The 24299-nt window shown below is 27.3% G+C and overlaps 6 protein-coding genes across 13 annotated transcripts; 1 reads left to right on the top strand and 5 right to left on the bottom strand.

Annotated features, from left to right (window-relative positions):
* Positions 1 to 162: 162 nt before the first annotated feature.
* On the bottom strand, positions 163 to 7392 carry LOC141530956 (glycerol kinase 3). Of its 5 annotated transcripts, XM_074248377.1 has the most exons (13): positions 7105 to 7392; positions 6684 to 7002; positions 4586 to 4826; positions 3136 to 3215; positions 2817 to 3075; positions 2523 to 2740; positions 2220 to 2432; positions 2038 to 2148; positions 1712 to 1968; positions 1430 to 1635; positions 1198 to 1341; positions 1011 to 1097; positions 163 to 831 (listed from the first exon to the last, which is right to left on the bottom strand). In XM_074248377.1, exons 3-13 carry the CDS (start codon positions 4737 to 4739, stop codon positions 734 to 736), a joined length of 1827 nt encoding a protein of 608 aa, XP_074104478.1. In that variant the 5' UTR covers positions 4740 to 4826; positions 6684 to 7002; positions 7105 to 7392; the 3' UTR covers positions 163 to 733. The 5 variants fall into 5 exon arrangements, with proteins under 5 accessions (XP_074104478.1, XP_074104462.1, XP_074104470.1 ...); XM_074248361.1 differs by having other exon boundaries at positions 6684 to 7392; XM_074248369.1 differs by having other exon boundaries at positions 4586 to 4823; positions 6684 to 7392.
* Positions 7393 to 7712: 320 nt separating this feature from the next.
* LOC141529950 (WASH complex subunit 1) lies at positions 7713 to 10027 on the bottom strand. Its single transcript, XM_074246754.1, has 4 exons — positions 9837 to 10027; positions 9598 to 9727; positions 8784 to 9318; positions 7713 to 8630 (listed from the first exon to the last, which is right to left on the bottom strand). Exons 1-4 carry the CDS (start codon positions 9856 to 9858, stop codon positions 7845 to 7847), a joined length of 1473 nt encoding a protein of 490 aa, XP_074102855.1. The 5' UTR covers positions 9859 to 10027; the 3' UTR covers positions 7713 to 7844.
* Positions 10028 to 10138: 111 nt separating this feature from the next.
* On the top strand, positions 10139 to 12055 carry LOC141529979 (uncharacterized). Of its 2 annotated transcripts, XM_074246802.1 has the most exons (5): positions 10139 to 10272; positions 10434 to 10517; positions 10613 to 10791; positions 11069 to 11240; positions 11315 to 12055. In XM_074246802.1, exons 2-5 carry the CDS (start codon positions 10449 to 10451, stop codon positions 11363 to 11365), a joined length of 471 nt encoding a protein of 156 aa, XP_074102903.1. In that variant the 5' UTR covers positions 10139 to 10272; positions 10434 to 10448; the 3' UTR covers positions 11366 to 12055. The 2 variants fall into 2 exon arrangements, with proteins under 2 accessions (XP_074102903.1, XP_074102895.1); XM_074246794.1 differs by lacking the exon at positions 10139 to 10272 and having other exon boundaries at positions 10303 to 10517.
* Positions 12056 to 12193: 138 nt separating this feature from the next.
* On the bottom strand, positions 12194 to 17354 carry LOC141529958 (popeye domain-containing protein 3). Of its 3 annotated transcripts, XM_074246774.1 has the most exons (9): positions 16778 to 17354; positions 16144 to 16628; positions 15119 to 15486; positions 14877 to 15034; positions 14688 to 14790; positions 14463 to 14603; positions 14041 to 14209; positions 12699 to 12728; positions 12194 to 12485 (listed from the first exon to the last, which is right to left on the bottom strand). In XM_074246774.1, the coding sequence occupies exons 2-9, from the start codon at positions 16373 to 16375 to the stop codon at positions 12418 to 12420; spliced, it is 1269 nt and encodes a 422-aa protein (XP_074102875.1). In that variant the 5' UTR covers positions 16376 to 16628; positions 16778 to 17354; the 3' UTR covers positions 12194 to 12417. The 3 variants fall into 3 exon arrangements, with proteins under 3 accessions (XP_074102875.1, XP_074102883.1, XP_074102868.1); XM_074246782.1 differs by lacking the exons at positions 12194 to 12485; positions 12699 to 12728 and adding an exon at positions 13345 to 13568 and having other exon boundaries at positions 15119 to 15321; XM_074246767.1 differs by lacking the exons at positions 12194 to 12485; positions 12699 to 12728 and adding an exon at positions 13346 to 13568.
* A 145-nt stretch (positions 17355 to 17499) lies between these two features.
* On the bottom strand, positions 17500 to 21060 carry Ufl1 (UFM1 specific ligase 1). The gene is given in 6 exon segments (XM_074246741.1): positions 17500 to 17729; positions 18097 to 19209; positions 19212 to 19457; positions 19526 to 19672; positions 20170 to 20747; positions 20844 to 21060. Coding segments are annotated over 6 exon segments (2307 nt in total). The 5' UTR covers positions 20924 to 21060; the 3' UTR covers positions 17500 to 17586.
* A 916-nt stretch (positions 21061 to 21976) lies between these two features.
* Positions 21977 to 24280, bottom strand: LOC141531547 (uncharacterized). The gene is made up of 4 exons (XM_074249443.1): positions 23364 to 24280; positions 22968 to 23181; positions 22684 to 22833; positions 21977 to 22564 (listed from the first exon to the last, which is right to left on the bottom strand). The coding sequence occupies exons 1-4, from the start codon at positions 23547 to 23549 to the stop codon at positions 22308 to 22310; spliced, it is 807 nt and encodes a 268-aa protein (XP_074105544.1). The 5' UTR covers positions 23550 to 24280; the 3' UTR covers positions 21977 to 22307.
* Between the last annotated feature and the right edge of the window lie 19 nt (positions 24281 to 24299).

Below are 24299 nucleotides of genomic sequence, written 5' to 3'. Positions count from 1 at the left end.
ATCAAAGTTAACTGTCACTTGACAATTTTTTAATTTTATAATTTTTATTAAAAATTAATTTAGCAGATATTTATTAATTTTTAGAATTTTTTAACAAATAAATTATGGCAAAAATAAGTGAGAAAAAAAATTTATTTTATTCTTTTCTTGTAACATTTATTACAGCTTTACTATAAGAATTAAAATAAACTTAAGATTACAATCATAATTACTTATCACAAAAATAATAAATAAACAATTACGTTAACTTATTTATTAAGTACTGTTTTAAAGAAAATAACTAAAAATTCAATTATATTTTTTCAAGTATAACATTCTCATATAAATTTAAATAAATTATTTATCGTTGTTTTTTAAAAAAATAAGTGATTAAAAGATAAATATTCGACAAAATTGAGCATATAAGGCAAGTGATTTATACAATTAATAACTAACAACAATGATTTAATAATAATAAATAAAATGACGACACTATAATGGCATTTAATTGTAGCTGTGCGTACTCTCAGTCAATAAAATTATAAAATGAATGATAAATAATTACATTGATTATTCCAACAATAATAACAACTTTTTCATTTACGATAACCTTTAACTACTACTATTATTATTATTAATATTAATATAATCTAATATATCAACTATCTAATTGTATACTGAATAACAATAAAATTTATTTAGTTTGCTAGTTTTAAATTAGATAAATCGAGTTTATAATATTTGATGTATGTCGTCACCGTTCTTTGAAGTGATAGCTCAATCGTAGTAAGACAAAGCTCGTCATAACAAACCAACTGACTGGAATAGAGGCCAATACTCGGTATCTCTCATCTGAAATTATTTTAATAAGATAAATAATTATTCATCGTATTTTTTTAAGCTTATTGGGCTTGATTAAATTTATAGCGGTATTTCCAGTACAAAGATCATCTTAAAAACAAGCATATAATTTTTTATTATTGTTAAAAACCAATCAAAATAATTAAGAATGCTATTAATTTATTTTTTACCTGTCATTTGGGCAGTTATTTTGGTAGCAGCCCAGCCCATACTTCTTTGAACAGCCATCTTCCATTTTTTATACCTTCCGTCTCTCTCTACAATTAAAAGAACTCATTAGAAATAATTACTGTCTCACTATTATCGATAAAAAATAACTAAATGGAAAATCCGTATTATTTAAAATATATTTATTACCTTCTGGAGTTGTTGTAGGTAGAAATGTATCATTAGGAACAGTTTCAGTCTCATCTCCATCGAGAGGCCAAACTTCAACGTCTTGAGCTTGTCCAGCTGCAATTGCAGCTCCTAATGCCGTAATGTCTGGCATAGTTGATCTGACTGAAAATAAATAGTTCAGAGTTTGTTAAAAAAAATATTTTAATTTTTAAAGCTAATTATTTTTCTAAAATAACAAATATATACTTACATACTGGTATACCGCTAAGGTCAGCTTGAAGTTGCATTAATAAATTATTGGTCGACATTTTACCGTCAGTGTGAAGTTTTGTCAAAGGAAATCCACAATCTTTGTACATAGCTTCGATAATATCTCGGGATTGGAAACATACTGCCTCTAGTGATGCTCGTATTATGTGTTGCTTTGTAGTAAATGCCGTCAGACCGCAGATTATCCTTTGATAAAATAAAATAATAATTTTTTAAAACTCTTAAAACAATAAATATCATTAATATAAATTTATAAAGTTACCCTCTGGCATCTTTTCTCCAATATGGAGCATAAAGACCATTGAAAGCCGGTACAAAATAAACATCTCCAGTGCTGAATACTTTTTCAGCTATTTGCTCGCTCTCATGAACGTCTTTAATAAGTTTCATATTGTCTCTTAGCCATTTAATTGCCGCCCCAGCAACGGCCACTGAACCTTCTAATGCATAGACAGCTGGACTATTTGGCCCTAATTTATAAGCTACTGTTGTGACTAGACCATGTGATGAATAAACTCTCTAAGAATAAATATTTTTTGTTAAAATAATATCAATTAAATACAAAAAATAACAATAAAATTTACATACAGTAGTTCCGGTATTGCAAAGTAGGAAACAACCACTTCTATATGTATTTTTGGCTTGTCCTTGCTTCAGACAATTTTGTCCAACTAACGCAGCTTGCTGATTACCCAGTATCTGTTTTGTTATTAAATATCATTAATTATGTACTTAAATTTTTTTTTAATTAATAGTTTGTAATAATTTACCCCAGATATTGGAATGCCTGACAAAGGTCCGACGGTAATTTTTCCATAAATTTCAGAACAACTCTTTATATCTGGCAGCAAACCCATGTCGATGTCAAAATACCTACACAGAGTAGGATCCCAGTTCAAAGTCTCTATGTTCATCAACATTGTTCTTGAAGCGTTGGTCACATCAGTAATATAGAGACCGCCTTCTTTACCGCCAGTTAAATTCTAAGTAACAATTACAAGTTATTCAATCAGTAGAAGAATAATTTATAATTTGATTAATTAATTAATTAACATAAAAAAAAAAAAAATTACCCAAATAATCCAAGTATCCAAAGTACCAACTTTGCACCTCTTATCACGTATCGCTTTTCTTACTGCAGAAACATTTTGCTTCAGCCATCGGATTTTTAATGCTGAGAAGTAGGGACTTACTGGTAGACCGCACAGTGGCTTCAAATGGTTTTTACTTTTATCAGGAAATTTTGCTATTATCTGATCGACAATTGCATTAGTACGAATATCGGACCATACTATAATCAATACAAAATAAAAATTAATTTAGTAAATTATAATAATAATAAATAAATAAATTAATTAATTAATTACCAATAGCATTATGAAGTGGTTCTCCAGTTTTTGAATCCCAAACAAATGTTGTTTCTCTGGCATTGGTAAGACCAACAGTGACAATGTCAGAAGCACTTCCACCAATGCTTTCAAGTTTTTTTACGACATCTTTTATACACGCTTTTACAGCAAATAAAATTTCCTTGGGGTCTTGTTCAGTCCATCCTTCTTGAGGACTCAATTGCTCGATGTCAATCGAATGAGAGGCGACTTCACTGACACGTTTGGCCGTAAATATCTAAAAAATTAAATATTTTAGTTCTGATAATAATATTTAACAAAATAATTAAAAACTTACCACAAATCTGACAGTCCGTGTACCGACATCAATGACACCAACAAGAGGTCCTGATTTTTTTGCTGAGCCCGGCAAAGCCTCTGTAATATTAATAAGCTGGTTTTTAAATTCATGAACTTTGTACTATTTAAATTTATAGTTAAAAAAATCAGTGTGAATTAATTAAAATTCGACCTCAAAGTACATATTTGTTTGATAACGTCATTAATAATAATAATAATGATGATAATAATAATATATAAATTACTTTAATCTTATTACTGAATTATTAGAAACTTTACAATAAAAATATACATTAAATAACAGTACATGCCTGCCGTAACATTTTCAGAGTTAAGATTTTCAACAGTTGATCCGGTAGGCGACGAACAATTGCTAACACTTTTTCTACCCATTTTGTTATTAAAAATTCCTTACTTTCACTTTAAAGATTAAAGTTCAAATAATTAAAATTGTTACTTTAATAATAAAAAAATATATAAATGCATTTGATACTGTTAAAAAAATTAGTAAAAAAATTTCTAAGCCTCAATATTGCATACTGAGTAAACTAATTCGCCTGGATGAGACTTAGGCAGACAGAAGGGGTATGCAAGTTGTATGTAAAGTGCAATGTGAGTTTATACTGATCACTGCCTACTCATTTTATTTTATGATATGCCGGTACATTCAGTCGTGATGTCACTACATTCGACGGAGTCCGATTGGCTGACGGTGGAGGCTTGTGCCGCTTCTCCTCTCTCTTTAGCTGTTCCGATATTGTTATTATCGTTCAGACGTCTATATTTCAAATTTTTTTTTTTTATTTATCGCTAGGAATTTAAAAATAAACAGTCATTAATTTCTTTCTTCTTTTTTTTTAAGAAAACTTTTCAACTAAATTTTTTTGACATAAAATAAATTTTTAAGCTATGGAATTCCTACAATTTCTGTAATATTTATAATGTTCTTTTGACTGTGATATTTAAAAGTTGATCGATTAAAAAATTCCACGTGTTGTCGCGGTAATAAATAAATGTAACAGGATCTGGTGATTTTTTTGGCAGCTCTTTAAACCGTCTCGTGATGCTCAATCTCGTGTTCTCGGGCTCGCACATCACCTATCTGTTATTCATGAATTTATTATTAGAATACAAAGCTACATAGTAAGACATCTGTCACAATAAAAATCGACGTAATTTTCAGCATTTATTTAGTTCTTTTAAATTCCTGATAATTAGAATGAGAAAAAAAATTACTCTGGGAATAATGCAGTAATCAATTAATAAAACAATAAACTCGATGAAACTCTGTTATCGCTTTTAGACTTTGATCGAGATAATTTGACCATATATACTTGTTCATAAAGATAAAAATCAAGTTTCGTTATAGAGCGACTATAAATAATGCACTACTTGTAAAATTCCTTAAAAAAAAAAAAAAAAAAAAAAAAAAAAATTTATAACAATACCTGTTGATTTAAATGAATAGTACTTGAAGATACTCGTTTTTCTTTTTAATCCTTTTTTATCTCTCGACAATTCAACAGCTGGGGATGATAGATTCTGAGACTCATCAAAGGCATCATCTTGAACTTCTTCCTCGACATCTTCACGTAGCTCCATTATTTTTTTATGTTTACAGAACCTTTTTCCGGATGATCTTTTCGGTATTAATTATCCGACTTAGTGTAAGTTTATCAATAGGCGCTGCTGAAACAAAAAAAAATTTTTAATAAATTTACAGACAATTATTATGTACAGAGATAAGAACTGTATACATTGTAATTTATAATATGATAAATGGATGAGCTAAAACCGGTTGAGTTTGGATTGTCATTAAATATTAAGTGGCAAGTAAGTATTTAAAAGAGCAAACCAGACCGAATGACTACAACCTATCGAACTACTATCCTCCGACGTGATTCAAAGTTGGCTCGAATACATTAAATGCTTTCATGTCTCATCATCATGGCCAAATTCTCAGTTACGACATGTCCTAAAACTTACCTACATTTATATTTTTAAAATTTCAAACAATTGTTTTACTTATTTATTCTCCTCTAACATCATCAATTATTATCAAGTATTATTTCAGCTCGAGTTTTCATCAGCTAATTTATCTGAATTATCAATATTTTTTCAATAACAATTTAGTTAGCATTAAATAATTTATTGACACCTCAGGTGTAAAATAAATTAACATGTCTGGAAGATTAAAGCCATTGTTATAATTAAATTGTCAAAAGTAAAAACAATTATTATTATCATCATCACCGATACCAAAAAAGTAGTCAATGTCGCTTCTACAGTATTGTTTTAATTAAGTAAATTATCGAATCGATGACGGTTTTTATTGTACTTGAGTACTGGACATGATGTGGTCTGGTATTAGGCCGCATGATGCGTAGGTTTTCCTGAGAAGCATCGGACTACCTGGTAGTACATGTTGGTTTGATTCTTATATACTAAACTGCACTATGAACAACCACCTGCGAGAAGACTGAATTAATTAATTTTCTCATTAAATATTCAGCGAAATAATTTTTTTTTCTTCTCAATTATTCTTCAACATGTTGTTCAATTTCAAGTAGCACTATAATTTTTTTAAATTCATAATTACAATTTTTTAATAATTTTTTTAAGTCACTTTTCGACTTTTGCGAAGCTTGCGAATATATTGCAATGTTAGCGTCCATCTAGCGGTTGGTTGGATACTACTAACACGCGGTTTGTTCAAACTCATGATAAAATCAATGTAGTTTGCGTGCAATCACTACAAGTAAAATGAGTCTCATTAAAAATTTTATTTCACTTAAAATCTCTTGAGTTATTATCAGTGAATATGATGATTAAAATTTTTGATAATCTTTAAAAATCCAAATTGATAAGAATTGCTACTGATACTTGAATAGATGTATGTAATTAAAGTGATTTGTAATTTTTTATAAAATAATATTTTTCCTGTAATTTAATATTACTTACGTAAGCCTTAAAAAAATAATAAAAAGTAAAATTATATTTTTAAACTCGAAAAAAAATCTCTAAATTTATAAATAGTTAACCTTGGAGTAAAATTTGCGTTAACAATTAATTTTAATAAAAAGATTTGTAAGGAAAAATATATAATTATTAGTAACATGATAATTAACTTATAATTCAACTCTTCTTACGTCATTAATACCTTAATTTAAAAAAATAATTATATGTAATCTTCAGTCGACTACTTCGCGCCAATTATATTGCACATTAAATAAATTTTCCTGCGTCACTGTAAATAAAAAAAATAAAATATTACTTTACTATCGATTTACACGCCTTATTTTTATTATATGTCACAACAAATTGACCGTTGCATTAAAAAATTATATACACGTGTTGCTAATGCATTTTTTTGGTACCAGTTAAAGTTATGTCACTCTACTATTCATCAAATTAATTTCTTCTGATAAAAAAATCCTAGATTAAAAAACAAAATAAACAATTATTAATCCAAACTTAACACACTTAAAATTACACATAATCAATTGTAAGGAGTAATTGAAAATAAATAAATAAAAGGATACTTACGAACAAGTAATTGACAGTAGCCAGTATCACGCAACACTCGTATGTAGTATCGTGTATGAAAATAATGGTCATGCGCAAGGATTTACTGTTCTTGGATTTCAACTAGTCAATAAAATTCAACAAAGAGCAATATATCAGCTATCATTCAATGAAACCTTTCAAATTACTTAGCAATCACGATAATTAATAGAAAATCTCTCTATTGATCACCACCCAAATGACATGATGATAAAAAAAATTTTTTTTTCTTCATACTAGCTTGCCGCATTGTGGTAATCGACTAGCCCGCCCTGACCTTTCCTCTGGTACACTGCGCAAGCTAAAATCAACCATGTGCCACAAATTACCAATCTCGGTCAGATATTTAACATTTATTTTGTTTACAACACTAATCTAATTAAACCAAACTAATATTAAAGACCTGTTAAATTATAATGAGTGTTGTTGATAATCAGTCCTTGTTATTTTCTGTTATAAATACTAATTATTCGGAAGCTGAGGGTAGCAATGAATAATCACACCGACACTAACCACCTTTGATTGTCGCCGAACACTGACATAATAAAAAATTATTCAGATTTACACACAACTGCTGACTTACTATCCAGCTTTTTAATTGGCTGATTAAATTTTCATCTTAAATTCAATTCGCCGCTTATTTCCCGCCAGAAATTAAATTTATTAATTTGATAGATAAAAAAAATTATTTGCAATTCCAGATATTTACATAGAAAAGTCTTTACTTAGCTGGTGCCATGTCATATTTATTATTTACATTTTATTTTATGTGATTGTACGTTCAGGTGGATGAAAAATTTTTATCTTTTCAGATTGGTAACACTGATCTTTGTTTTTATTATTTTAATTCTTGATGTTGAGTGTCTTGTGTTGTTTGAATAGGAAAAATTTTTTAAATTAAATAAAGAAATTATCACAAATTTTAAATTCCAAAAAATTTTAATCAAAATTAATTTCGAATTAAAAAAAAATTTTTTTTCATCATTTCTATAATTATTATTATTATTATTATTCGCTTTTTATTAATATTTACAATAATTAATAGTATGTCTAAAATATTCTTGATTAAAAATATACATTAACTTTTATTTATATATAAAAAAAAAAAAAAAAAAAAAAAAAAAAAAACCAAATGACTTAAAATTATTCTTCCCAGTCATCAGCATCGGGCTGTGAATCGTATTCGCTTGTTGAATTACGATCAGAAGCTTCGTTAGGCTTAGGTGGCGGAGGGATCAAACGAGATATTCTCTCTAAAGCTCCAATAGAACCACTAGCTCCACCAGCGCTGCCTCCAGCAATACCTTTGCGTCTCAGTGAAAGCTTTGCGTGTAAATCGGCCATCAAATCGCCGCCTACAGAGGCCGATGACCATCTGTCACTGGGTTTTTCAGCGGTAGTCTGACGAAGTTTAGCTTTACCAATCCCTCCAGCAGCTCTTATAGCTTCCATTAAATTACTACGATCGTCGGTTGACGCTGCTGGTCTCGCTGTCGGAGGTTTCATTTCTACTTTATTTTCTTTGGATTCGGCAGTCAGTACTGATGAAGAATCAGCTGGAGGTGGAGGTGGGGGTGGCGGTGGCGGTGGTGGTGCTGCTGATGCTGTAGATGCTTGAGGTATCGGTAAACTTTCAGGTTTAGTAACTGGTGGAGGAGGTGGAGGTGGCGGGAGTGGAGCCGGTGTTGCCAAATTTTCTGTATTATCTTGATCTAAATTAGGAAGATTTGGAGGATTTTGAATTTGTTTGGTTTGTTTATCGTCTTTTACTGTCATAGCAGCATCTGGAAGATCAATTCGTGCTGTCGGTGATGTTACTGCCGAGGATGGGGCTATCGGGCTCTGAAAACTCAAGTCGAGGACAAATTTCTCATCATCTACTATTCCTGGAAGATCTGGTAATATTGCCGGTACATTTATTTGCGGGACCTAAGCAATCAATAATTAAATTAATTTATGAAAATAAAAATAAATTTATAAGTTTAAGTTTCATGCCATTGGTCACTAACTAGTGGATCTAACTCAAGCCCATAGATGGACATAGATAAATATCTTTGCAAAAATAAATTTATTAAAACTTACCTCGCCTAACATTGGAGCATATAAATATGATGGTGAATCAAAATCTGATGACTGCCATGGCTGATTTATTGAATTAGGTGCATCTTCAATTTTACGTAGATTATTGCCAAGTTCCGAAGATAAACCCGTATATTTTTTAGATATTTTATCATCATCATCATCAATTAGCAATGCACTTACTGACGATACTCTCGCTACTGGAGTCTCATTTGTTTTATCCAAGCAGTCTTTTTTCAATGATTTGTTCATGACATAATAAAATTGTAATTTTTCTTTGAGCTTCAATTCGCTGGCATAATGATCAGCTCTAACACCTGACTCAGTTGGACACCGTACAGAAAAATTATCCGCTTGGCTCGTTACTTTATTAGTTACTTCTTTTGGATTATTTATAAGTGTTTGATACTCTTTGTAAGTCGAATACGCGGGATACTTGGCGTCTGAGTACATTTTTATCGCTTTCAAACTCATATTGTTTTGTAAATAAAATAATTGATCTTGAAGTTTAGTTGCTTTCTGTTTTACATCTTGGAGTCTGAAATAAATTTATCATTAATTTTATGAGACTGAAATTGACAAATATTAAAATTTTTTTTTAGAATTTTATAGCAATTAAATTATTATAAAAAAAAATTTAATTAAAAAGTTTCACATGTGAAAATTAATAAAAATCAGAAATGACAATTTTTTCAGGAGCACTTTTTTCTTGTAATTAATTTATTAAAAAAATTTTTTAAATTAACAGCTGACGGCTAACTTCAGTGTTATTTAATTTTTATATTGTAATAAATAAATGATAAAAAAACAAAATTACCTTTTTGAATAATTAGACACTCTATTATCAATTGATTGAAATATTTGTGAGGCTGCTGATTGTAATGCATCAAGGCTATTTGCTATTTGCATTATTGTTCCTTCATGACTGCTGTCATTAGAAATTATTCCTAGAATTTTTATTACTCAACAATTACTGATAAAATTAATTATTGTTTAGAATATTATCGAATGTCAGTTATTTTCAGTCGTTCCAATTGTTATCATTTATTAACTCACCTATTTCTATTCTTTCTCGCATCTTGATTTTATATAACACTGAAGTTGACAGATGTTAAAGATTCTTTTGGAATTTTATAGCAATTAAATTATTAAAAAAAAAATTTAATTAAAAAGTTTCACATGTGAAAATTAATAAAAATTACAAGTGAAAATTTTTAGAAGTATTTTTTTATTGTAATTAATTTGTTAAAAAAATTTTTAAAATTGACAGCTGACCACTAACTTCAGTATTATGATTTTATATATATTTAGCACTATATTTATACACTTAATTCATAGTCAGTTCAATTAATAAATAAGTATATATAGGTTAAAAATGATTTAAGATAAAAAAAATTATCAAACGTCAAATTTATTGTTGAAAATGTTTGAGGCGAGTTTTAAAAGTTAAATTATTCGCTGTCATTGTTGCAAAAATGTAAACACCGAACAGGTAAATATTATTTACATATAAATGAAACCTAAAACTCAGTATAAACGGAGCACGTAGTACAGAAGCACGTTGGAGGTTTTAAAGTTGATAATAATATTAATAATAAAATGAAAACAGTTTAAAAGTTATCACTTGATTTATTTATTTAAAAATTTCATTAGAAATAAATTTAAAAAATGGATTGCACCGACTTGACATCTCCTCATTTGTTATCTGACAGTAAATTACGCGAGATATTGAAAAATGTATGTATTATTACAGGTTATATTTTATTATTAAATTATATTGTTTGTTTACTTGATTGTTAATCACTGAATTTTTTTATTTGACATATTTACAGAAATGTATTGTAATTAAAGACATTGGATCTATGGACAAATTAAAATTATTTGAGGTTTTTAAACGGATTGCTTTGCCGATGCCGCAAAGAAAATACAATGACCAGAGATCCTTGGGTAAAAAATTATGCGAACTAAGAGTGACTAAAAACATCAAAATTTCTGATGTTGAACAATCAAGGTAAATTTTTTTATTTTTATGTAAATATTCTTTATTTGATAATACTGAAGTTAGCCGTCAGCTGTCAATTTTAAAAATTTGAATAACAAATCAATTACAGTAAAAAAATGCTTCTAAAAATTTTCACTTGTAATTTTAATTAATTTTCACAAGTGGAATTTTTTAATTAAATTTTTTTTTATAATAATTTAATTACTATAAAATTATAAAAAAATTTTTAATGTCTGTCAACTTCAGTGTCATTTTATTTGATAAAATTTTTAATTAATATTTGCAGTGAGACACTTGATAAGTCATTTGAATGTGACGATACAAATCATTTAAACACAATGAGTGATAAAAATGGTATTTTGAAATCACCTATTAATAAATTAAAATGTGAACAAAATAATATAAGGCTGTCTAATGATATTCATCAAGTTTCAAATGATCAGAAAAGGAAGAGTAATGTATGAAATGATTGATTTATATTATTATTGGTTTTATCTATGAATTTAGTAAATATATTTTTAAAATTTTGCAGATGTCTTCCAATCATTCTCCAATAAAACGTCAGAAAATTTTATGGCCGTAAAATTTTTGACCTTAATGATTGTAAAATGTTCGTCTTCATCAATTTACTTTATTTTTAATGCTTCATTCATAATATCGCAATAAGTAAAATAATTTTTAAGTAGTACTTAGTACTTAAATTGCTTTTCAGGTAAAAGACCCAGTTATTGACATTGGCCTAGTTGTTTGATATTTGAAATTTTATTCTAATTAAAAAAATAAAATTTTCTCAAAAAACTAATTATCTTAAAATTTATAATTCAAAAATTATATTTATTAAATTATTAAGTTGATTTATTTTTTTTTTAATTAAAATAAAGTTGCAAGTGTCAATAATTCGGCCAGTGTTAATAATTGGATCTTTTCTTTATAGAATTTAATAAAATATTATTAGAGCTTATAAATGTTAATCAATACATTTTCATTCTAAATTGAAACTGTATTTTGAATTTATTTCATAAAAGTAATTTTAAGAATCTAATATTATTTGTAAATTGGAATTTATTTTCATTAAACAAAATATTTCAAAGTAAATTTAATTTGAGATCAATTACAATAGTTTTTAATTTTTTTTTTGTTTGTTAATAATTAAGACAAATTTTTTAATTTTAATTTTTATTAATGCTAATTTTTTAACATATATACGTCCAATACATGAGAAAATGCATAACAAATCTTAAAGAACAAAAAATAAAATAAAAAAATAACAAAAACATTATTTATGACTCGTTTCATTATACAAAATACTTAAAAATACATGGCACAAAATAATTTGGAAGCATTATAAGTTTAAATATTCACTGTACAAAAGACTACTCAATTAGAATCAAGGAAGATATATAATTATAAATATTAATATTAATTATCACTTATCAACATAATTAAATATCATTAATCACTGGTGACGAGGAATGTTTTTGATAAAAATAATTAATTTTAGAATGAACTATTATGTCACAACTAATTTTTTGTGCTCATTCCCTAATATTCACATACTCCCGAAGTTACGTTGATTTATGATTTGTTGACTAAATTGACCGTTTGAGAATGACACTGTGAAATGCTAATTGTATTTTAGACAGGTGTTTCATGATCAGTCTCTTCAATTCTTCCCAATCTCCAAGCATTTGGATCTCCAGCAGCTAAAAATTTATATTTAATTATTATCGTATTAAATTAATTTAAATATTGATTATTTGATTAGAATTTTAAAAGTGCTTTCAATTTATCTAATTATTTAGACGAGCATTACTCTATTAAAACTAATTACAGAGGAGAGATGCTTCACTATAATTAAATTTGTATTGTAAATTTGAAAGTTAAAAAAAAAAAAATAAAATGATGTCTAAACTTACCACAATAATAGTATCTAATCCTAGGTAAACCTAGACAAATAAAGTCAAAATTATCAATAAAATAATATAAATAAAAATATATTTATAATTTTTAATAATTAAATTTAATGAAATTAGCATGATGAAAAACGTACGGGTTTTTAATTTTTATGCATTAATTATATGATATAGCAATTAAAAGTTATACTGTATAATTAATAATAATAATAATAATAATTATAAAATTTAGTGATTTATTTATTTAGCGCGCGATACGAATAACAAATAAAATAAAATATAAATGCTCAATGAATTTAAAAATATATTAAATAAAAGTGGTTGAGGCGAGGAACAAGTGATTGGTATATTTAAAACATCTATTTGACAAGTGTTTATAGAAAAAAATCTAAATAATAATAAGATTAGCATAAATAAATAAATAAAATAAAAATTATCAAAAGGAGTGGATAAATAACTCACCTGGATATTATCGGAAAGAAAATAATTGAGTAACCCAGTGGCATTGACGTACGTACTTAATACACAGCAGATGTACACATTGATGTACCAAACATAAATTCAGATGAAGGATCGAAGATATATATATATATATATATATATATATATATATATATATATATATATATATATATATATATATATTTATTTATTTATATTTATATGTATATATAAATTTTTGTTTTTTAATTTATAATTTTGTTTTTTTTGGAAAATCGTTATTAAACAATTAGGATTCTGATTGGGAGGAATTGTCATTGGTTGATGTTTTGGTATAAAGGGGAAGTATATAAGGCGCGTGAAGATGGTTTAGGTGATGCAGTGCGTTGTTCAACACATCGGGGCTCGTATACAGCAGCGGCACTCTCTCCTCTACCCAAACCAAAACCAAAAAAATACCAACTAAATTATAAAGATGACAATGCATGATTTCTTTTTTTTTTTTTTCTAATGTACATTGATGTGTATAAAATTAAATAAAATAATAATAACTTTAAATGAACAGTAAAATAGCGTTGATAAAAGTCGCTAATTATTTAAATAAAGAGCAAATTATAAATTATAAGCAATAACATTAAGCTATTATAAATAACACTTTGTATTTAAGGAACGTGCAGAGTAAATACAGGATTTATTTTTTTTAATTTTTTTAATTATTTAAACATGCTAATATGATGAGATAATGATTGCAAATGATTTTTAAATAAATATATAATTTGCAACGTAATTTAATTAAAACTTAACAGTGTTATATGAAATTTACCGTTGATTTGTCACTATTTAAATATTTGAACGTTTTCTATTCTGATTTCATTTATTATTTATTAATAAAATATTTATTTACCTTGAAGTTGACGACTTATTAGTGCTGTAATTCCGTGATTATCTGACTTTTTAACGACAAATAATTTAGTATCCGGATCATTGTCTAAATTTCCAACTCCACCCAGTCCAACAACTTGTCCGTTTTGCCCATGGTGTTGGTGAGTACCCGCTGCCATTGTTTCACTCACCTAAATATCATTAAAAATTATTTTATCATTGAACTTGATAAAATTGGATAAAATTTTACATAAAAATTAAATTAGCTGACATCGGAATATTTTAAGAAATTTTTTTTTTGAAAAAAATAATTTTTAAAAAATTAAAAGAGAAAATTTTTTAAATTCCAAGTGCAATTTTTTTACTTATAATTTTCTTAAAATTAAAAAAATCAAAAATGATCAAATGACTGCTAATTTTAGTACCATAAATTTAACAACTTACTTGCATGAATTTTTTGACAACATCTCTACCTAATATATGATCAAAGACTGCTTGTAAAAATTGATCGGTCATTATACTCAATTTTAATTTATCTCTATGCCAAAGTAATATTCTAGAATCTTCCATTGCCGTTATTGATACCTTTAACATGAATTATTAAAAATGAAAAATAAAAAAAAAAAAAAAAACTAATAATTTTATAATTTATCATTGAATAAAATTTACCTGAAAGAATTCATCAGTAGATACTCCAAACCATTCAGGTGAATCAAGAAATTGATGAGGGAAGACAATGTGAAGTGCTCTACCATTTTGTGATACAACTAGTCTGTTAAAACAAACAAACAAAAAGTAATTAAATTAAATAATTTTTTTTATAGAATATAAAAAATAAAATCAATAATTTCAACTAACTTCCCCGATAGTACTAAAGATAAAGAATCTACTTTAGTAGATTTTTCTTGTGCATAAACTTGTTGATACTTTAAAGGTTTGATGGCTTTCATACAATTTAATACTTTTTTAAATTGATGCCTTGAAACTCTTAACGGTTGAAATACTGCTGCATAAACCTGAAAAAAATAAATAAATAAATAATTAAAGGGAAATATATGAATAGTTTAATGATTAATTAAATATAGATGTATGATTTTTACCTCTTCAACTTCTTTTGAAAATTTAATAGGTCTTAAACGATAGAGTAATGTGCAAACGTGGACAAAATTAATAGCTACAAATAGACCATTCCACATAGTAGCATCAAACCAGCAAACTATTGTCCATCCCCATAATGCGAGAAATGCGCAACCAATTAATAATGTGCATCTCAAATATAATACACCGTGTATTCCACTCGGAGCTAAATGCGATAATAAAAAAAAGGCATTTGCTAACTGAAAGTAGATGTGATTAACATAAATTCCACGATAGGGTTGGCAAGTGAGAGCTCCGCTTAAAAATGATGGAGGCACTGTTGGTGGATAAGGATACCCAGATTCATGGCTCACCATCGACAAACCTGTGTCTTTTAAATTATATTTAATTATTAATGATATCATCTTGAATATGAAAACGTGATACATTTATAATTATAGGGAAAGTCATTTAATTTTAAAGGTTTTCCGCCTTTATTAATCGGCAAAAATTATTCATGTCAAAATTTCTCAGCAAAAATATCTCAAGTACAATAATTTCTCACCCCAAAATTTATCACAACATAAATTAATCATCATTTAGCTATCACTTGACAATTTTTTAATTTTCTTTAAGAAAAAATTTTGTTCTAAAAAATGATTTTTAAAAAATTGCATTTTTTATTTATCAAAATTCCTACAAGTTCGTTTTTTTAATCATTTTTTTTGCCATAATTTATTTATTAAAGAAAATTAAAAAAATTGTCCAGTGACAGCTAAATTTAATATCATAAATATTGTAAAAGAAATTTTTGCTGAGAAATTTTGTCATAGGAATTATTGCATGAGAAATAAAAGACAGTGACCAATTTTAAAGAATCAAGTTCAATATGATAACCTTTTGTCCCAAAATGATAAATATCCGTATCTATAAATATCTTTTCATTATTTGATTGTATTGATTTTTAAATTTAACTACTATTACTTCTATTAGGTGTTAAATAGATTGATATAAAACAAAGATATAATGAAAGTATTAAAAAAATTACCAGGATTGAGGACAGAAGTCATGTTGGTGCATTTATGATCAATATTTTCCGATGCCTTGAGAATGTCTTGCGGTGTATCGGCATCCTTGGAAATACGGGGTACGGCGGCATCAGTTATTTGTGCATTAACACAAATATGACAAATAAATAAAATAACTAAACAGGTTGCAGAGATTTGAGAGTCTCTGCAGATGCCTTCTTGGCATTTTTTTTGGTGTAAATGCATCCACATACCCGCATTAGGATACAATTAAACTTTTACACTTTTTCACGTTATACCCTACCGTAGTATTTATTTAAAATATTATTTTTTTTTTTTTTTTAATTGACCAATTTACCAGATAGTTAAAAAGTATACAATATATTTAATTGTAAAAGACAATTTACTGGATAATTGTCACTCCACAGTTGTTATTCAATTACTTTGTTGTGCATTGCCATCTTCATGGACATTTTTTTTTATTTATTTTCACGTGTCAATCATCCTAAAAATTTAATCATTTCTTAATTATTGTATATTACTCAATAAAATTATTTGAATGTCAATAACTTGATAAAAAATAATAAAAACGTTAAATTTAATTTAAATAAATATTGTATTCTACTTATATTAAGGATCATTATATAGACTTACGTATAGAATTGTTTAAATATGGTGTGTAGGTGTCTACTACATTTCAAGGATATTAAATTTTTTTTAAAGAAATTTTAAAACTCATATTACTTTATCCGCTTTTGTTTATTTATTACTTTAAATAAATATTGAACTTTTTTTAAACAATTAAATCACTGCAAAAAATATTTACACTCCAATAAATCCTTTAAGTATCAGAAAAATGTCAATTAAAAAACACAGTGCACAAAAATGGTTGGATATAAAACGTTATACGATATCTTTGACACGAAATTTTCAAATAAAACACTTTTCATGTTTTTAAAAGTTATATATTGTCAATGTAATACCTTTAAATTTATTGAAAAAAATTTTTTTTACTGTTTTTACTGACGACGTAATTTTATATAAAGGAACTGGTTTTGAATTTGATTGAACCAAAATAAAAAACAAATTATATGTTACATTAAATCATGTATAAAGATATTGCCGAAAGTAGCTACGTTTTATAGATGGGTAAAACTGTGTCGGTCCTTGACTTTAAACATCTATGCATCTATCGGTGACCCACATGGACTCCTTACTCATACATAGGTAAGAATACATATTTTATTATCCAGGTACGCGTGCGCCAAAATCCCGATTTTATCTTCAAATGGCTATACTATATTTTAAAGGTGTCACATTTAAGTATATGTATTATTGTAATAATAATAATAATTAATTGCCAGTAATAAAGTTAATTATAAGTGCAATAAAATTTATATATTTCATTTATCATGAATAAAAAATTATATTAGTTTATTTATTTACAAAAATAATTCTTAACGTCATTCATTTTTATCGGAGTTTTTAATTTGATCTTTAAAATTATATGCGATGTTTTTTAATTTCTCCAAGTCATTTTCTAATAATTTCCGTATTTCTTCTTTTGCTTCTGAATCATTAGAGCTCAATAATTTCAATACGTGATCTGAAAAAATAAATAAAATGTTAATAACACTGAAGTTGACAGATATTAAAAATATTTTTAGAATCTTATAGCAATTAAATTATTAAAAAAAAAAAATTAATTAAAAAGTTTCACATGTGAAAATTAATGACATTAAATTTCATAATTGTTTAAATTTTTTTTAACAAATAAATTATAGAAAATTAAAAAAATTGTCAAGTGACAGCTAACTTAACGTCATGAAAATTAATAAAAATTTTTAGAAGTATTTTTTTATTGTAATTAATTTGTTAAAAAAATTAAAAAAATTGACAGCTGACCGCTAACTGCAGTATTATAAATGTTAATCTAGTTATCGAATATAAATAAATAAAAAAAAATAATTTACCGTGATATCCCATGAGTAAAGTACAAGTTTCAGGAATTAAAAACGCTTGAAGAAAAGATAAAATAGAAGAAACGTGTCTACCAGACATATGAAGAGCAGACTGAGTAGCAGCAGTAAATAAAATACTGGTTGTCAAGTGAAGAGCCAGAGCAGGATCTTCTGTTTGTTTTAATTCTTCTATAAGAGCTTGTCTGTGACCAAGTATAATAGCTTTTTCACGTTTTTTATCAAATTTCTTCAGTACTAAGCAACAGGCAGCCATCGCCGAATCAGCAGAACTTAACAAATCTTCAATGGAACCTTTTGTGACGGCTTTGTTAACATTATCGAGATCACTTTTAATGTCATCAGGTAATTCAAGAATCATTTTTTGTCGTGACTCTGTCGTTAAATTAGTCGGACACTGTAAAACATTTTGTAGAGCTGCTAACTTTAGTAACTCATTTATAAAATCAATACCCAGTGTTTTGATTAAATATTTTGTCAACGAATTAACAGTATCTTTGTTTCCTATTAATTTGATCCCTTTCTCAAATATACGGATGTTTGTAATCAACATGTTTAATTTATCTTCAACATCGCTAAAGTTTGTTGTTTTGGTAGCTTGTGCAAACTGCTCGGCTAATGTAAATGATAATTTATTCAATTTTACAAGATAATAATTAGTCAATTCATCAACAAGTTCTTCAATATCTGATAAATTTTCGTATCTATTGAGTTCTATTTTCAAATCTTGTGCTGAAAATAATATTAATTCAAATTTATCAGATCCTTTGGATTTATTATCGTCACTATCATAATCGTTGTCATTATTTTTTCCCTGATGATATTTTTTCTTAGTCGATTTAGTTTTAGTCTCTCGTCCTTGATTACCACCTCCAGCTTTTCCACTGGCAGCTTTCTTTCTCCGGTCATCTTTTTTATTATTATTCTCAAATTTGTTATCATTATTTTTATTAGCTTTTATTTTACTTTCAGCAACGTATTGGATCCACTTGCCACTGTTAACAGCCTCTTTGGCTTTTAACTCGGCAATTGATTCGAGTTTATTATTTAAATTATGTAAGAAGGCCTCTGAAATAATGACAGTGGTGACAAAAATATGAAAATTTTTTTCAAGCGTTTCTGCGCGTCTTTCAATAGTATTTCAATATCCTCGGGTGAGAAAACCGATGGCATAAGAGGATAAATATCAACGAATGAACTTGTAGCAATAACTTCTTCAATATTGGCATCTATTTGATCAATTATTGCTGAACCCACTGCAACGCTGTCCAATAGTATCGGTGTGTTTTGTGGAAAGTGACGTTTTATGTAACTTTTTCCGTCATTTATTCCCAAGCGAGTGAGGGCATCATACTCTGTCAATAAAAATAATTATTTATTTACATATAAATAAAAATTAATATCTTAATAATTGTGATACTACCTAAGTAACCATTTTGTTTGTAAAAATTGTTGACCCATTCTGATTGTGTTTTAGAATAAATTGTCGGTACATAAACTCCGCTACTGATTTGTTTGTTAGTAATTACACCAGGTGCTTGTTCTGTATTTTGTAGATATTCAAAAATAGCTGGAAATAATATAAATTATCTATATTATTAAAAGAATAAGCGAAATTTTTTAGCCAGTATATTTGTATGATAAAATGGGTTTTTATGGTTAAATTTGATGTTGTACCTTTTCATATTTTCATATCATTCTCACCAACAGTCAATTTATGATGATAAGTATTTATACCTCATTCGAAAATACTCTATCTCTAGATACATAATTAGGAAATGACCTTGTATCTTGTGAATTATTGACATTTTTAAAGATATAAGCTTATCCCGATGTTACAATCATTAAGACCTTTCATTTAAGTACCCACATCGTTTTTTCATATATTTATATATATTATATATATGTATATATGAAAAATATATCAAAATGCATGTGAGTATTCAAATGAAAACTCTTGATGAGTGTAACATCAGGATGAGCTTATAACTTTAAAAATGTCAATAGTTAAAAAAGTACAATGCAATTTAACAAAAGTCATATCACAATAATTTTAAATTAACTTACAGAAAAAAATTCTTTCAGGAACATTAGATTGACCAATAATAGCAGATAGTGGTGTAGGAATTGTAATAGCAGCAAGTGCTCCGCGAATTTTACATTTATTTCGTGCAATAAAATTGTCAGTATAAAAAAATTTAGGGTCCTGCTTATCCTGCTGTCCTTGAATAGATTTACCCAGGGCTTTCTCAGTAAGTGATTGCAAAAAATCAGCAGGTAAATCATAATGAACTGTCAATTCAGCAATATTTATATGACCAACTTGGTTTAGTTTATCATTTATTTCCGTAACTATTTTGGTCATATAACTTTGATCTATCAGCTGACCCAGTAGTATTCTAACTCCTTTGTCATGCTTTTCTATTTCATTGGCTATCTTCGATACTTGAGTGAAGTCAACATTTAATATTTTAGTTAATTTAACTAAATCTATTCTACCACCGCTCATATACAATTCATCTCTAATTTCTTTTTCAAGATGTTGTGGTGTTATGTATTCTTTTCCATCAGCTGTAAATAAAACACTTAATAAATTTGTTTCTATTAATTTTGTTATTATTTCAACACAATTTCTTTCAGATAACCTGGAAAATAGGTAATATCATATTAATAAATTATTAACTCAAATTTTATGAACCACTATGGATTTAATATATGCAAAAAAAAATATTTATAATTACTTTAGTAATGTAGAACTAAGTTGAGCCTTTTGAAAATCAGCGGCTAATCGTTTAACTTCATCCCAATCACCCGAACTCATTTTTATAATTTAAAAATTATTAACAATATTAATAATGCAATTGTTGAGCTTTGATTAATAAAATATTAATAATTCATTATATTTATGAACAGCTGGTTTAATGGTTAGACGGTGAGCCAACTTGTCACCTCTAACACTGCCTTAGAGCTGTATTCATAGTTCGGGCTTAAGTGTAAGTGCACCTTAAGCACAAGCTTAAGGCAGCGTTTAGATTCATATACGGCTTTCTCAAGATATACTTCAAAATTTGATCTTAGCTAAGACATGTGGCTGGGATAAATATTCAGAATTTTAACTTTAATAAGAGAGTTTTTTTCTAAGTCATCATTTCAGTTGACTTGAGATAATCTTAAATGTATTTACAGTGAAAAAAGTGGTTCAAATAATGAATTTTTTGGGGTTATATAATATTGACATCGACGACAATAATGATATCAATTTTGATTTGGACAACGATGATTTAATCATACGTATTCCAAAACGTTATATTTGAGATGTGCAAGATCCTTTTGATTTTTATTCAGACATCGAATTCAAACAAAGATATAGATTTGACAAGGATAGTGTTAAATTTGGAATATTACCTCTTATAGAGAACAAAATTGAACTAAAGTCAATAAACGAGGATTACCAATTCCACCAATTTTTCAATTATTAATATGTTTGCGATTTTATGCGACTGCTGACGGTTTTCCATTTCGCGAAGCAATTATAGAACGTATGTTCAATGGATAAGATCTATACAGTTTTGATATTTTTTAATATAATCGTTTTTTAATTGAATGAGAATAATTTTTTATTGATTTGAAAATTTACGTATTCTTGATAACTTGTAATCATAAATTGAAGTCACAATTTTATCTTGGTTGAATTACGAACTATAAATGTATTAAATTCAGAATTGTAAATATAATGGATTCTATAAAAATTTTAATTTTCGTTAAATACATATTATTTGTAGTTACTTTAAAAAATATATCTGTAAGAAAAGTTTTTGAACGTGTTCCAATAAAAAACAAAATTTTTATAAAAAAACTATTTTTATTTCCAGCCTTGACATTTTTGGTTTGATTACATTAAAAAATAATTTATTTAATATAAAAATTTAATACATGCTTTAATAAAAAAGTTACGGGCTTAACACTCCAATATAGTTAACAATTGCATTAAAATGCACTTTAAAATTAAAATACTGTTAGCCCTTGGCACTTAAAAAAGTTTTTTTAACGTATAATATAAAATTATTTGTATTTTAAAAATTGCTATCGCCTTATATAATCTTTTAAACTAACGATAAATTTTTATTTTTACATTTCTATGTTATTTATCATGAAAATTTATAATAAACTAGAAACATCCAGAAGAAATCATATCAATCATGCCCTTAATTCTTATTTTGTTGTCTCAATAAATTTAATTTACTTAGTTCAGCTGCAGCGGTTGCTGCACGAATCTCTAATTTATACTTTTGTTTCAGGTGTTCAATTGTTATATTATGTATCTCTTCTTCATGTTGACATTTTAGTTGAAATAATTCCTCTTCTTGCTTTATCATTTTTCTTAACCTTTCGCTTCTATAGAATTTCTCGTCTTCGTTGGGTGGATTTTCTCTACCTTTAGTCCTTTTCCTAGATTGTTGAGCTAAGGTGATTTTAAAAATATTAATTAAAATATATATTTTAAGTATTATGCCCAATAAAATAGTATGATTATTAATTAAAATATATATTTTAAGTATTATGCCCAATCAAATTACTTACTTTCTACCAACGATCTTTTAGTAACAATAGACGATGAGGGTTCACGTGGTAATTCTTCATCATCATTGCCATCATTCTCATCATCTAGGTATAGTTGTTCAAGGCCTATGTATTCTTCATATTCCATTGAGTCAACAGCATTACACTTATCTAGATAAAAAAGATTTCTTGTAATTTTATCAATAGTGAACGATTAACCAATATATAAAAAAGTCAGAACAGCAAATATCTTAGTAGCTTTAAAAATAAAATAATTACAGAAGGAAAAAAAGATGAAAACCTACCAGTAACTTCTTCTTCAGACATATTTGAAGAAAATAAAATCGGTGCAGTTTTAATTAAGCTTGGGGCAATAAGTGCAATATCAGAATCAACTTCAGTATCTGGAATTGATGAACCGCCCCCAGTTGCAAGGCGATGTTGCTTTTCGATTGTCAGCGCATTCCGTTGTTTTGTTTTTAGATTTGACCAAAGTTTTTTGAGTTGATCTGCGTTTCGCTGCAATATTTTTTAAAATTATTATAAATTCGGCATACTATGTATTAAAAAAATAAAAATGAAATTAACAGTTAACTAACAATTTTTTATTGTTTTCTAAAACTAAAATTATTTGTAAAATTTAATTAAAAACTGATCAAGTGGTTGTTAATTTTAAAGTCATATTGAAAAGTTAATTTTACCTTTTCAGTAATTATACTAGATGAATTAAAGTCGGTTGCGATGAAATCCCATGCTACTTTTTTTTCACTTAATGTAGCAGCATCACTCTTTTTATTTTCAATTACTTGAGCATAATTTTTTAAAATTTGTAGAAAATATTTTTTTTCTACAGCGGTAAAATTAGTACTTTCTCTTTTTTTTAACATATTTTCTTCTGATCTTGCGGTAATAATTTTCTAGTGTAACTTGAATTTGAGGCTTACAATTTTCTAAGGCATATTTGTACATCTGTTTACAATTTTGAATAAAAAACTTCATTGTCAAACTTTAAGTACGTTTCAACCAATGAGATCGTTGGAAAGATAAGAATTTTCACGGAAATTGACGAACACGCGTTGACTTGGTCTTAAGTTGGGTATTACTAAAGCTTATCTGACTGAAAATAAGATCCTGCTTAAAACTTTTTTCTTACTCACCCTGATAGCCAGCGCTTTCTCAGTAAGTGTTGACTTCCAGCAGTTACGGTTAATTTATACATCAAGTTGGCGGTAATTCTTCTCTCAACAACAGTTGTAAGCAAATTGACGGAAATCTACGGCCGCAACTTGAATACAAGTTAACAATCAAACTTGTAGTTAAATTTCTTTTCAACTTTACTACAATTTGAAGGAAATACTTGTACAGCAAGTTTTGACGTCTATTTGCAGAGTAAGTTATAGGTAACTAATAGGTAATCGCTCGCTTTGCCAACTCTTTCCGTCAAGTTTGCTTCAAATTGCGGACGTAGATTGACAGTAAGTTATAGATAAGGTGGCTATCAGGGGCAAGTTTATCTTAAAGAATGACTCTGAAAACATCATAACTTACAGCCGATAAGGCCGTCTTCATGAAGACAGGCTTAAGTACAAACTTAAGGCCGGACTATGAATACGGCCCTTACACACTCTCTCCACGGA

This window comes from Cotesia typhae, unplaced genomic scaffold (assembly GCF_013202065.1).
Source record: "Cotesia typhae breed Kobodo isofemale line unplaced genomic scaffold, CoteBio_Ctyphae contig_119, whole genome shotgun sequence".
NCBI classification, from domain to species: domain Eukaryota; kingdom Metazoa; phylum Arthropoda; class Insecta; order Hymenoptera; family Braconidae; genus Cotesia; species Cotesia typhae.
Note: the sequence above shows the minus strand (reverse complement) of the source record. Positions and strands in the feature narration are given on the sequence as shown.

What these genes read in the sequence shown, in the direction of transcription:
- LOC141529979 (XM_074246802.1), top strand. Translation starts at nt 10,449, where the DNA reads ATGGATTGCACCGACTTGACATCTCCTCATTTGTTATCTGACAGTAAA. An exon ending in TACGCGAGATATTGAAAAAT is followed by an intron (nt 10,518 to 10,612) that starts GTATGTATTATT and finishes ACATATTTACAG; the next exon opens with AAATGTATTGTAATTAAAGA. An exon ending in ATCAGAAAAGGAAGAGTAAT is followed by an intron (nt 11,241 to 11,314) that starts GTATGAAATGAT and finishes AAAATTTTGCAG; the next exon opens with ATGTCTTCCAATCATTCTCC.
- LOC141530956 (XM_074248361.1), bottom strand. Translation starts at nt 4,739, where the DNA reads ATGGAGCTACGTGAAGATGTCGAGGAAGAAGTTCAAGATGATGCCTTT. An exon ending in ACCACTTCATAATGCTATTG is followed by an intron (nt 2,741 to 2,816) that starts GTAATTAATTAA and finishes TATTGATTATAG; the next exon opens with TATGGTCCGATATTCGTACT. An exon ending in TGGATACTTGGATTATTTGG is followed by an intron (nt 2,433 to 2,522) that starts GTAATTTTTTTT and finishes ATTGTTACTTAG; the next exon opens with AATTTAACTGGCGGTAAAGA.
- LOC141529958 (XM_074246767.1), bottom strand. Translation starts at nt 16,375, where the DNA reads ATGTGGATGCATTTACACCAAAAAAAATGCCAAGAAGGCATCTGCAGA. An exon ending in CTACTGATGAATTCTTTCAG is followed by an intron (nt 14,604 to 14,687) that starts GTAAATTTTATT and finishes TTCATGTTAAAG; the next exon opens with GTATCAATAACGGCAATGGA. An exon ending in TTGTCAAAAAATTCATGCAA is followed by an intron (nt 14,210 to 14,462) that starts GTAAGTTGTTAA and finishes AATGATATTTAG; the next exon opens with GTGAGTGAAACAATGGCAGC.
- LOC141529950 (XM_074246754.1), bottom strand. Translation starts at nt 9,858, where the DNA reads ATGCGAGAAAGAATAGAAATAG. An exon ending in GCGAGAAAGAATAGAAATAG is followed by an intron (nt 9,728 to 9,836) that starts GTGAGTTAATAA and finishes TAAAAATTCTAG; the next exon opens with GAATAATTTCTAATGACAGC. An exon ending in GTGTCTAATTATTCAAAAAG is followed by an intron (nt 9,319 to 9,597) that starts GTAATTTTGTTT and finishes AATTTATTTCAG; the next exon opens with ACTCCAAGATGTAAAACAGA.
- LOC141531547 (XM_074249443.1), bottom strand. Translation starts at nt 23,549, where the DNA reads ATGTTAAAAAAAAGAGAAAGTACTAATTTTACCGCTGTAGAAAAAAAA. An exon ending in GTCTGAAGAAGAAGTTACTG is followed by an intron (nt 22,834 to 22,967) that starts GTAGGTTTTCAT and finishes TTTTTTATCTAG; the next exon opens with ATAAGTGTAATGCTGTTGAC. An exon ending in TAAAAGATCGTTGGTAGAAA is followed by an intron (nt 22,565 to 22,683) that starts GTAAGTAATTTG and finishes AAATCACCTTAG; the next exon opens with CTCAACAATCTAGGAAAAGG.